A 12887-nucleotide genomic window follows, 5' to 3' on the forward strand; every position below is an offset into this window, starting at 1 on the left:
TCCCTGTTCTGGGATCTGTTCCGGAGGGCCCTGGTCTGGCTTCTTTTCTCAGTAAGTAAGTGAGCTGAACACTCTGATTTAAGTGTCTGGAGGCCTGAGAGGAAACTGGGTGTCTATGTTTGGAGTGCAAATGCTGGTTCATGTTAATGGGGCAAGGAGAATGTGATTTCCACGCCTTCATAATACACACAGAGAAAGAATGAATAAGGAGCAAAGGAACAGGAGAGATTTACAAAAGTACCTGGCAGTCTTCACAGCACTGTCCATGGGCACACACAGCATCTCCCTTGAGAGTGCAGGTTGTAGCATTACAGCAGGGGTTCAGACACTCCTAAAGAAAACACAGGGATGACAACAGATTTGAAGGCATCGTGTGTCACTGTATCACATGGGGAAAAGTTAAGTCAATCATAGCATACTTTAATGAACTACCGAAGTCCTGAAGTTAAAGTATCAAACAGGTATCAAACAGAAAGTAGGTGAAAATGTGTGTCATTCAAAGACCCGACAGACCAAAAGCAAAAAAAGTAAAAAGTAAACAAAAACGCAAACAAAAACAAATAAGTGAAAGTGACGTGACATACGGTCGACTATGGTGACCCATACTCGGAATTTGTGCTCTGCATTTAACCCATCCAAAGTGCACACACACAGCAGTGAACACCCGGAGCAGTGGGCAGCCATTTTTGCTGCGGTGCCCGGGGAGCCAATAGGGTCTGGCTGCAGACTTGCACTTTTACTCTCAGACACTTGCACTCTCAGACTTGCACGCTCAGACTTGCACTCTCAGACACTTGCACTCTCAGACACTTGCGCTTCTGCGGGTGATGTCACTTGCAGTCTTTTTAATTTTTTTATTTTGTTCTATTTATTGATTATTTTACAACAGTAGCCAGGTGGTGAAGACAAGAAAAAAGAAACTAAATTACAATGTCACTTGCAATCGCCGCTTGCACTTTTCGCTACCTGAGACGTCACTTGCATTCGACACGAATCGTGTGCGTTGTCAATGGAGACAAGACGCTGTGGTACTTAAACGATTAAAACTAATTTAGTACAATAACGAACAGGGTCCTGCAAGTCATCTGTAGGAGAAAAAGAAAAGACCCGCAAATCCGTGGCTACAGAACTGCAGAATATGAACGCAATGCGCAAAGTTTCTCGTTAAGCGTTTTCCTCCCGCAGAAAAACATAGACACTTAATATGGCTTAATGTGTTAAGATAGTGCTATTAAAAGTCTGAGCATGCAAGTGCAAGTCTGCAGCCAGACCCTTCTCCAGGGAGCAGTTGGGGGTTCGATGCCTTGCTCAAGGGCACCTCAGTCGTGGCATTGAGGGTGGAGAGAGCGCTGCACATTCACTCCCCACACCTACAATCCTTGCTGGAAAAAAAAGCAAAACAAGTGAAGTAAACAAAGAAAAAGCCAACAAAACAAAAAACAAACTATGAAAAATAAAAACAAAGCACAAAACAAGACAGGTAAACAAAGAACAAAAAATGACCAGAAAAAGTCAAAAAAGCAAAGCAAACAAAAAAAAAAAAACTAAACAACAACAACAAAAAAATGAAACAAGCAAAATAAACGAAGAACAAACCAACAAAACAAAAAGCAAAACAATAAAAAAAAAATGAAGAAAGCTTAGTACATTTTAATAGAGGTCGTTTACAAGTCAAGCTGTTTAATTGTCAGAAAGAAGGTGGATAATTGGCCAAAAAGCTAAATTACAATTGTTTTGGGTGCAAGAAACCTTGACTAACATTATAAGCAGACTTTAGGGGGAAAATAAAATGCTACAATAGCACAGGCTATGACCCCTTTAATTTGACATTAGATAATTAGGGGTTACAGAAAAACAATGAAAAAAAAAAAAAGTCTGAACAGTCGCCCTGTATGATCACTGTATTGAATATTAGTTCCAGGTGTGGAGCTCATATTCTTTTAGGAAATTCCCTTCTGTCAACCGGTTCTTTGCATCCATGGTAACAAAAAAAAAATGTTTGGAAATGTTACAGTAGGTTTGTGTATGGGAGTACGTTGACATGTTTGGTTTAAATTAGTGGTGCATGCATTGTTCTGATTTTGAAAAAAAGATGTTGTTTTCTCAAACTCTGAACTCTTGGTATCAGTGAACCGTGTTCATGTGTGTACGTGTCTAAGTGAGTGACATCATCACTGACCCGAGACTGGAAGTGATGGGAACGTCAGAGTCCAAGCACAATTGAAGGAAAGAGGACATTTATCTCAGAAAAGAGAGGGAGAGGAAGAGAGAGAGAGAGAGATAGCTGAATTTTGAAGACTATAAATCATGTTTTATTGTTGTAGTGAAGCAGAAGAGATTTGTTCTTCTCTAAAAATACACAAGAAGCTCATAAAGACCTCAAGCACTAACATTTTATTTCATACACCATACAACAAAACACACACACACAAAAAATGTCTATGGGACTTTTTATTCCTCTCTTTCACTCCTTTTCTCCCACTCTTAACAAGGTCCCGGTGTGGGCTGGGAGAGGTGCTGGAGGGTTGGGCTGGGTTAGGTCAGTCCGCTGGCTCCAACTGCTCCTCAGAGTCACAGAAATCTCTTTACAGACCTGCTGTTTTCTCTAAAACTACCGTCAACTAGTGCGAAATGATGGGGGGATGGGCTTCTCTCATCCTTCTACCCAACACTCAAGACCCGCTGCTGAGCTTCCTCTCTGCTCTTTACCCGCTTCCTCCCTCGTTCCCCCTGGTGAGATCACTGGAGCTCACAGCGGACAGCGGAGACAGGCAGGAAGGGGAACAGAGAGGTGGAATGGGATCAGGCTGCACATATGACGTAGCCTGGACTCAAACCCGGGTCCTAACAGCTCTTTTACATCACAAATGCACCACAGCTCAGACGGAAGCTGCAATATTTATTTGAATAGGTCAGAATTGTTTATATCATAAAACTTTCCTGTGCAGAATATTTAGCTGTTTTAGGGCATTAATGACTCAAAAGTAAATGGAATTTCACCCCATGAATCATTTCAAAGACACCCTGCAGTAACTGTAATAAGATTAGTGACACGGCAGTCGCTTTTCAGCAGTACTTTTGAGGGTTTTTTTATGTTCAGTAATACTAGTGTAGCTAGCCTTATAAAATGTATCCCATTTCATATTTATAAATAATCTGAAACTCTTTTAATTTAATTTTAAAACTAAAAATAAAGCTGGCGTAAAATAAATAAGAACAATTATAAGACCCTACTAAAAAATAAGATATTTAAAATATATTTATTTTGTACTGACTATAGTTCAAATATATGAACATATTTACTGACATAACCATACTGAAAGCATGATTAAGCCTGTGAATATTAAGACTAGATATGGACCTGGTTCAGATCTGCTAATCCTAGCAGCGGCCTGCTTTGTTGTGACGTATAAAGGTCTTTGATGTGTGTGAGTCTTTCATACCTCTGGCTCTCCGCAGTCACACTCCTCTCCTTCCTCAATGTATCCGTTGCCACATTTCTGTCCCCCGTAGAGCATTTTGACTTCAGGCATATTATATAAACACATGCCCACCCCCTTCTCCAGACTAGCCACCAGATCCTTCTTACTGCACGTACTGAACACCGTGGGGAATGGGTACCTGTTCACAAAGAGAAAAGGAAAGGGAAAGAGAAGATACATTTAATATATTTTCTTTTGTATTTTTTCTATTGTTCTACTTCAAATTTTATTTTTATTTTATTTTATTATTTTGTCCCCATCAGGCTTCTTAAGTTTATATTTAGTTTATATTATATTTTTATTGTCATTATATTTATATTATATTATATTTGTTGTCATTTGTTATTTATTTACATTTTCTATTTTTAATTTATTGTTTATTTTATTTTATTTTATTTTTAATTTAATTTTGTTTTAATTTATATTTTATTTTTTATTTTGTCCATATCAGGCTTCTTTTTTTATATACAAGTTATGTTCAAATCCTTTTTTGTTTTATAATTTTTTAAAATTAAATACATTTTATATTTTTATATTATTGTTAATGTTATTTTTTATTACATTTTTATTATTAAATTAAATTAAATTAAATATAATTTAACTTAACTTAATGAAATACAATTTTATTTTATTATTTTGTCCCCATTTCTTATTTTATATTTAATTAATTTATTTTTGTTAATAAATTAAATAAAATTAAGTTAATAAAATGAATGTTAATTATTTTTTTTAATTCAATTTAGTTTTATATCTTTAATTTGATCGTTTATTTGATTTTTTATTAACTTGTTGGTTTTATTTAATTTTATATTTTATATTTAATTTTAATTTTCTCAAAAGGTCAACAACTCTCATCTGAAAAACCATGCAGGTCAATCAGATTTACTAACTTTGTTTTGCTGGTTAACAGCATGTCCTGGTCTACCAGCTCCAAACCATAATAAACCAGCCTGGACCTGATGCAAGGGCTCTTTTCAGCAGTAATTTTAACCAATAAAAAGCTTTCCAAGCAAATATATGTCTAGCCAAACCAATTTTTAAAACAAAAGAATTTTAGCAATAACTAAGTAATAAGAGAAAAAGAGGCCACGGTACATAATCTCAACAACCCAATCAAGCATAAAAAGTTGCAAGTATTCAAATTCCCAAAGTCATTAATGGCATTACTTCTACAAGCACAAAAATGACAACAAAAAAAAGCGAATTAGCATATGACCTTCCACCGTGGCATTCAAGCCCGAGTCTTCTATACGTGATAGATCACCAAGCATAAGCCCATATGGTACTATTCATGTTAATTCATCACTACCGATACATGATTATAAACAAACCAGCGCTGGGCCTGACCTCAGCCTGACCACAGTCACTGTAGAGGCCACGGACACAAAGACCGAGCTCTTTCAGATGAAGCAGAGCAGCGGCCGATCATATGACAGCCTCGGTCTAGGGCGGCTGCCTCGGGCAGGGAGCGAGACGAGGTGAGATATCTGAGAGGAGAGCAAATGAATCTCATTTGGGTCTGGGCTCTGCTCACTGGAGAGCACTGCAGAAGATGCTTCATGGTCTGTTGCCAGTATCTTCAGTTCACTAACTCACCCGAACAAACAAGCTAAACAACAAAGTGCGTATTTGCTATGCACTCATAAATATGCACAACGCTGAATAAATGGATGTCCTTGAATTTGTGTGTTTTCGAAAAGCGAAAGTGACTCTTCCTGCAGATTAATAGTGCATGCATGCATGCATGTCTGTGCTGAAAAATAACAGCATATGGTTATGTTCAGTAATAACAGCATGGCATTATATACGTATGTTTTTTTTTAAATAAACTAAAACGATATGAAATAAACTTTAAAAAAGCATGACATTTCCATATATACCTGTATATAAAAAATAAGTTGCCATAGGATTCGGCAATATTTAAATGGTAATTTAAAGGAGCATATTAAAACATTTAAAAGAATGGTCAGGGTGAAAAATTAAGTAAAAATATTCTGTCAAATGTAAGCAAATTTGTGACATTGAACATATGTGACATTTTATATATTTCATTTTATATTATTTTATGATGTCCCCATCAGCTTCTAATTTTATATTTAATTTAATTTTAATTCATATTTTATTTAAATATATGTTTTAGGAAAGGACCATTTTAAAGTGTAAGATTATATAACATAATAATCAGGTGAACAGACAAATTATGTACAATTTCAAGAAGAAATTTAAATACAAGTAAGAAACACTGTCCAATTTTTCACACAAATTTTAATCAGATTATTTAAATGTAATGATATATATACATACATAGAATTATTTATTGTACAAAATTTTATAGGCCTTTGTGGACCAACCAAACTTACTTAACTTGATGATGGAGCTGGCTGACCAAGTATTTCTTGCTGGTTAAGCTAGTTAACCTGCCTGATAGGGACAACAAAACACTAACTTTCAAAACATAACATGCTGCAAAAAAACTAAGTACTCATACTGTTTTATTCAACAGAGTGGTTACTCGTCCCTACCAAGCTCTTCAGTGCTGAATAATATTTTCCAGCTAATGCCACAATCTATCATCCAAATCAAAAACGGTTTTTAAACAGACGTGTGCAGCCACACGTATGTCACATCCATCTCACTTTCATGCACCCTAAAGCCTTTGAAGAGTTTGCTGATGAACTCTCGCGCTTTTAACATCTCAGTTCTGTCCACTGGGACCGACTGTTTCCCTGCCACCCGTGCTCATCAAAGACAACCTCAGCGCTCACCTTTAGAGAGCAAACACAGGAACACAGGCCTGAATGAAACATCCATGACTCAGACAAGAAGCCATTCTGTCATCGGTGCCAGTACAGCAAAATAAACTCTGCAGATGAAAGAGGAAAACAGGAGGGAAGGATGGAGGGAGGTGTGGGGAGGAGAAACTGTTTGCCGGGAACATCTGTGCTCCCTGGGGGTAAGTGACCGCTTGTTTGGGGTTTTGCGGTGGGAGCCAAGCGCATGGAGGTGGACTCCGGACTCCTGCAAGGGGGTTTCTGGGTCTGTCCTCATACTTCACCCTGTGTCCTCACTGCACCCCGCCTAAAAAAACAACAACAGACCGACTCTAACGTGTATTTCTCATTAGTATCTCTCATTTCATTTAAGTATCTACTTTGTCTCAGATGTTTCTATTCAAATGTCTAAAGCAGACAACAATGAAACAACCGATGACATAAAATGACTGCAGATGACATAGCTAAGAACAACAACAACCACAACAACAACAAAATAAATAAGTAAATAAATAAATCATAAGGATGACTTATCAGAAACTTTGGTATCTTGCTAAATCTGATTTGATATAATTTGATCTGCTCTGATTATTTATGTATGTATGCATGTATGTATTGTTTAATATAGAGATGAGGAAAAATGTCTGTGTGCATTCATTCATTCCCCTTATAATTTCACACACACACACGCACGCACACACACACACACAGAGATATAAATATATTTTATATATAGCTATTTTAACATAACATATGAATACTAATCTACAGATTTTCGTAAATTAAGTAAATGTATTTACAGTTTGTTCAACTGCTTACACGCAAAATCTTTCCTTGTCACACAATTTCTGAAACCTGAGGTATTTTGCATTTTTTGTCTGCAATTCTGGGATTTGTGTGTAAAGTTTTGGAAAAAAGGCAAAGTTTTGAAAATATGTGTAAGCATTTGAAAAAATCTGTAAATAACTGTGTTAAACATATGCAATTGATAACACATAACGTTAACCCCCTTCAGACCCCGGGGGTCCTCAGATCTCATTTTTAAAATACCTGGTCTAAGAGAAACAATCGAGACAATAAATAGATCATATTTAGACTTCTCTTTATTATAGGACCGCACATACACCATCATAAGTCAGCCACAAAAGAAACAAACAGAACTCTATCGAGACTTCAATGTGTTATTGCAAATCAACAAAGTCAGTTTAGTGACAATAAAACAGAAACAAGCAATTTATCCCGAAAACACTGATTTGCACTGAGCCCCTGGTCTTCTGCAAATCCAACAGATGCCAGCAGTGTGGTAGTAAGCTGGGGCACAATCAAGCGCGTGCGAGTTTTAATGCCGCCTTTAAAGGGATTACAGTTGAAAGAGACCAATCAGTAGGGACGTCTGGAAGTAAAAGTCATGACATTTGCAAATGTAAGCGACACATACTGTATCTTAAACACCCTAAGAAAAAGCTCATGATCCAAAAATGACATTTAAGCGGTGCTGTAGTTTGTGCAATGAGCCGTTTGCAGCAGCGAGGGCCAGAATAGTAATGTGACAGAGGAAAGGACTTTGGTTTAAATAGGGATTGACATTGGGGACAGAGAGCTTGGAATGGCACAGGCTAAGCTGGCAGAAGTTGGCATCAGGTCAAGTGGGTTAAGCGGACTTGGCGTGGTGAAGAATGGCGGATGCAAAAGCCAGATTGGTTTGTATGGCCTGGCATGCAGAGATGGTTTGAGGCACATATGAGCATGAGATTTGTGTGCCAGTCCACTGTCAAAAAGTGCTGCGGGAGGGTTTTGGGATAAGAGTGAGCACATGCATAAAAACACACACAAACACACGTTAAGTGTGCGAGTGAACTTAAACCTTCACGTAATTTTTCTCTTCACTCAACTTTCATGATTGCCAAACGATTCGCTCGGTTCCCAGCATTTGTCTGACCCCTAAAGCCCTCCATATGAATTCAAATTCGAGCAAACAACAAACCCTTCCTTCCTGAACTGCACTTTTCTTCTTTATCCCAGTAAATCACAGCCACAGACGCACAAAAATCCACAGAGAACTCCTGCAGTCTACCCTGTCAAAGCCTCTTTTCTCAACTCAAAGATCTGCTTGCATCTGAAACTTTAACTGCTATCATTAAGCATCTGCTTCATAATTCTCACTAAGCGAAACCACATCTTTTCCAAGACTATTGAGCACAACAATGAACCCAGATGCTGATTACGGTGTAAATTATTCTGAAATTACACGCCTGCTGTCCTCTCCAAAATGAGTGTGCTTAAACATTTTGATATATTTATGAAACAGTGAGATGTTGAGTGTTTGCAGAAAACCAATGGCTCTAATCAAACTCGCTCGCGCTGTTGGCAACTCTGATCTGAGGCCAGTGCACCTGCTGTGCTTTAGAGATCTTTAAATTACAGGGCAAGGGTGAGAAAAGACCTGACGCAACCAGCTACAACACTGCACTAAGCAAAACACAAGAGCTAAATGTTGAAAACAAGTCAATTGGAGAGGAATGAAAGAAACTGAAAGACTAGCAGGCTGGTATATGTTGGTCAGACCTGGTCAACCAAACATATGCTGATCGACGTAGATAAAGGGATACTTCACTCAAAAAAATAAAAAAATAATTCACCCTGATGCCGTTTCGAACCTGTATGACCTCTTTATTCTGTGGAGCACAAAAGGAGGAGTTTTGAAGAATGTACCAGTTCCTTTTCCATGCAATTATAGTAAATTGCTTTGGACTGAGGCTTTCAAGCTTCAAAAAAGGACACAATGCACCTTAGAAGTTTCACAAAAGTGCAATATTCTAGGCTTCATATAAGTCTGAAGCCATAAAATAGGAATAGACCAAAATGTACTTGACATCCACCTTAGTTCTTTTGGATAACATGAAAAAAAAGCTTTTGTGTTCTGCTGAAGAAAGAACATCATATGTGTTTGAACTGACATGACGAGTAAATGATGACAGAATTTAGCTTTTAGGGAGAACTGTCCATTTAAAATCCCAAACTATCAAACCTGGTTCTTTTGACTGAGGTACACTTGAGGTCCAAATAGATGCATGAGATGCATATGGCTCGTTTGTTGTTTTAGATTATGGTGAGTAATCACACATGAAGAATCACACCCTGATGAGTATTGTTTCAGCTGAGCTTGCATATTACCCAAGTATTCCTGGAAACAACTGAGCATTCCTGATTCCCGAGCGATCTTCATGGACACTGTTAGTGTGAACCTCTCTACAGTACGTCACAGAATTCCAAACGTTCAGATTTCATTTTGGGAGAAGTCAGAGCAGCCTGGTTCCCAGTCAAACCACGACGACATCTGATATCATAATACACCCACCCATGCATGACAAAGTGTTCAAACAAACACTCAGAAAACCTATTCAACACAGGCTGATTGGAAAAATATTTTTCACAAAACTCCATAAACCAAAACCTATACACAGTGTTGGGGGTAACACATTACAAGTAACGCGAGTTACATAATCAGATTACTTTAAGTAACGAGTAAAGTAACATTACTTTTTAATTAAGGAAATATCTGAGTTACTTTTTCAGATAAGTAATGCCAGTTACTTTGTTTGCCATGTCTTGACTGACAGCTGTCGTGTTGCCATATTGAGAGAAATCGGGAGTAAGTGCAGAGGCATTATGTGATGTGTGAACATGATGCTTACTGTAGTTTTAATGTGAACATGCATTTACTCATCTCACCTGCTCAAAATCAGATTCAGTATTCCTCAAAATGAATAAAAAGTTAAATGCAAACTCAGAATATTATAAAAACCTGCAATAATTAAATATGTTCAGACAAATATAATTTATGAATTAATTTCCCATTTTATTAACCCATGTCTTTGCTACTGACATTCGATGATCCAATTCAACCATACTAAGCAAACATGCACATTTGTGTTTCATTTTTGTTATTGCTGAATAGTGTTGAACTTTCTTCTCCTGCGTTATATTCTTCATGCAATTTGTTTTAAGCTGCGCCCTCTACTGTACATAATTTAATTTTTTTCAGCCTGAGGCGTATTCATTTCACTTTTATTGTGAGACGGCTTTTACATTTGTAAAAGAAGAGCTTTTTATATATAAAAAACAAGCAAGCCCTGCAGAGATTTAAAAAGTATCTTAAAAATAATGTAACACATTATTTTCCATAAAAAGTAACAATGTAATTAGCTACTTTTTTTAGGGAGTAACGCAATATTGTAATGCATTACTTTTAACAGTAACTTTCCCCAACATTGCCTTGACATACAATTCACAGCATTTTCCAGCTGAAATGAACACGAATAAGTTTTATTCCTGTTTACACAAAATATGATTACAGCAGCAGGTTACAGATTAATAAAGTACTATGTTATGACTTCATAACACTTTTACCATAGTGCATGATTTGTAATCTAAAGCATTATGACATTTGCATGACATAACCAGCTCATTATGTATGGCTTTTCTGACATAGTAAACATGCTCGGTAGCATGGTAAAACATCACACAAGTAACAATGAAACAGTTTAAAGAACCAAACTAAAATGGCATGGTTGCATCAGTAAATATATTTTTATGTGACGTTTGCTTTTGTTAACACTATCAGTTAGCCTCAGGGAAGGGTTTTGTGTAGCTGGTACATTATCTTCATTTCTGAACTGTCGCAATATGTACAACAACTAAAGTAATAAAACATTGCCAGATTCATTTTCATGTGTTTAGGATAAAGTGCCCCTAACTGGACAATTCATATTGAAAGTGTTGCGAAACATGTAAGAAGCAACATATTTTGCAACAATGTCACCACAGGCACTTTTTCCCCAAGAGCCTTCACTGAATCCATTACTTATAAATGACATACATATTTAAACACATTCTCACTCTTTGCACACACACACACACACACACACACACACACACACACACACACACACACACACCTGCATTAACCTGCCTGGGCAGTTTCTAAGTGGTAGAAAAAAGCTGCAATTCCAAGTGATTTGCATCTAGACTTTTTCAAACCGCCATTCTGACTTTGACCTATTAGAGCTGTTATGCTATCAGCAATAGGTGCGAAATGAGGAAATTAATGTCTGTTTAATCAGCCTCCTCCGGCGACGCAAACTGATTCGAAGTCGGGCTCTATTGTGCTGCCTGTCGTTTAGAAGATAACACCGTCATTTGGGATTTGGTGTGTGGCCGCCATAATAAAAGGTGAAAGCGATACCCATTAAGCGATAGCATCTCATGTGCTCTTTCCAAAAGGCCATCTGACATGCTTAATATTATTGGCAAACGTTCTTTCCTCATCATTTCTGTAGTGAAGATACAGGCAGAGATTGTGTGAGGTAAGCACAGCCTAAAGAAGTGAAATCACAACGTTTAACCTCCCGCTGAGAGCCTTATACCTCAAGCTAAGATATATGCTGTGCTTGTACTTTGGTGCCTTTCAAGAGTAAGTTAGTCCGCCTTGCGGTCATCTTGGTTGCATCCCCGACGGCAATTTCCAGTTTTGCATGTCTGTTCCTGTCTAACTGAATGAGGAAACACAATAACATACAGTGGGGTTCAAAATTTTGAATCCACACGGAATATTTGATTTTAAAATTGGATTTATACATAAGTGAGATTGGCTTTCTAAATCGAAAGAGTTCCTTTTCTTTGAGACGCCATGTTTGGCAATGCAATTTCCCCCATTCATTTTCAAACAAGAGCTTTTAGCTTCCTCAAACTGTTGTTTGGCTCAAATGTTGGCAATTGTATTTGGCTGAAAACATTAAGCAGCAGACAATAACTTCCTGTTTATGTTTAAGCTACGGTTGTTCTTTAGCCTGTTCTCTAAATTTCTATTTTTTGTCTCTCCATCATTCTTTGTTTTGTCTTTTTGTCCTGTCTGTTAGTCCATCTTATTCATTCTCATTTGCAATTCTGCTGAGTTTCCAGCTCTGAATCTCTCAGACCGTATGGTATTGTTTGTTCGATGCTGCAGATAGGATACTGGGGCTGAGAGTTCGCAGCAGCTGTCAAAAAGAGAAAAAACGCTGCGTGCAAGATCATGAATTTCTCATGTTTGAACTTTAAAATAGATCCTTGCAGAGTAAGAACAGCACAACGCATCCAGCAACAGCAAGAAAAGGGTTTTGAGGAACTAAATAAATCAGAGCCAGATTGTGTGCTTTGTTAGAGCCAACTTACAGGAGGTTTATTTAGGCAGTCAAAACAGCATGGAAACATACACACATGGACACAAACACATGGAGAAAATCAAAACTAAGAATGTGTTTTTATATCTGCATCTGTGTGTGTCAAATATATTTTTATCTGCCAATTTTTGTCAGTATTTATCTCTAATTTTCCAGCACATTTATCTTATCCTTAAACCAAATATTATCCTTTAGGCATATTTTTAAGATGCTATGATTTTTTATTCGCAAAATATACATTACCTTAAATTAAGATTATTAATTTTATTTTAATAGTACAAATGTTTTTGAAAGAAGTCTCTAATGCTCACCAAGGCTGCATTTATTTAATCAGAAGATTTTATTTATTTAATTAAATTTAATAACTTTTATTTGAATATATCTAAAATGTAGTTTATTCCTGTAATGGCAAA

General features: G+C 37.0%; 1 protein-coding gene across 1 annotated transcript in view; it reads right to left on the reverse strand.

Moving 5' to 3' along the window:
* Positions 1-12887, reverse strand: part of LOC306886230 (disintegrin and metalloproteinase domain-containing protein 12-like) — a 104876-nt gene that overhangs the window by 5525 nt on the left and 86464 nt on the right. The window contains exons 12-13 of the mRNA XM_079443177.1: positions 3444-3621; positions 242-331 (exon numbers count right to left, since the gene is read on the reverse strand). Of these exons, the coding sequence (XP_079299303.1) occupies positions 242-331; positions 3444-3621 (268 nt within the window). The remainder of the gene's footprint in view (positions 1-241; positions 332-3443; positions 3622-12887) is intronic.

Source organism: Barbus barbus (assembly GCF_936440315.1).
Source record: "Barbus barbus genome assembly, chromosome: 20".
Taxonomy (NCBI): Eukaryota; Metazoa; Chordata; class Actinopteri; order Cypriniformes; family Cyprinidae; genus Barbus; species Barbus barbus.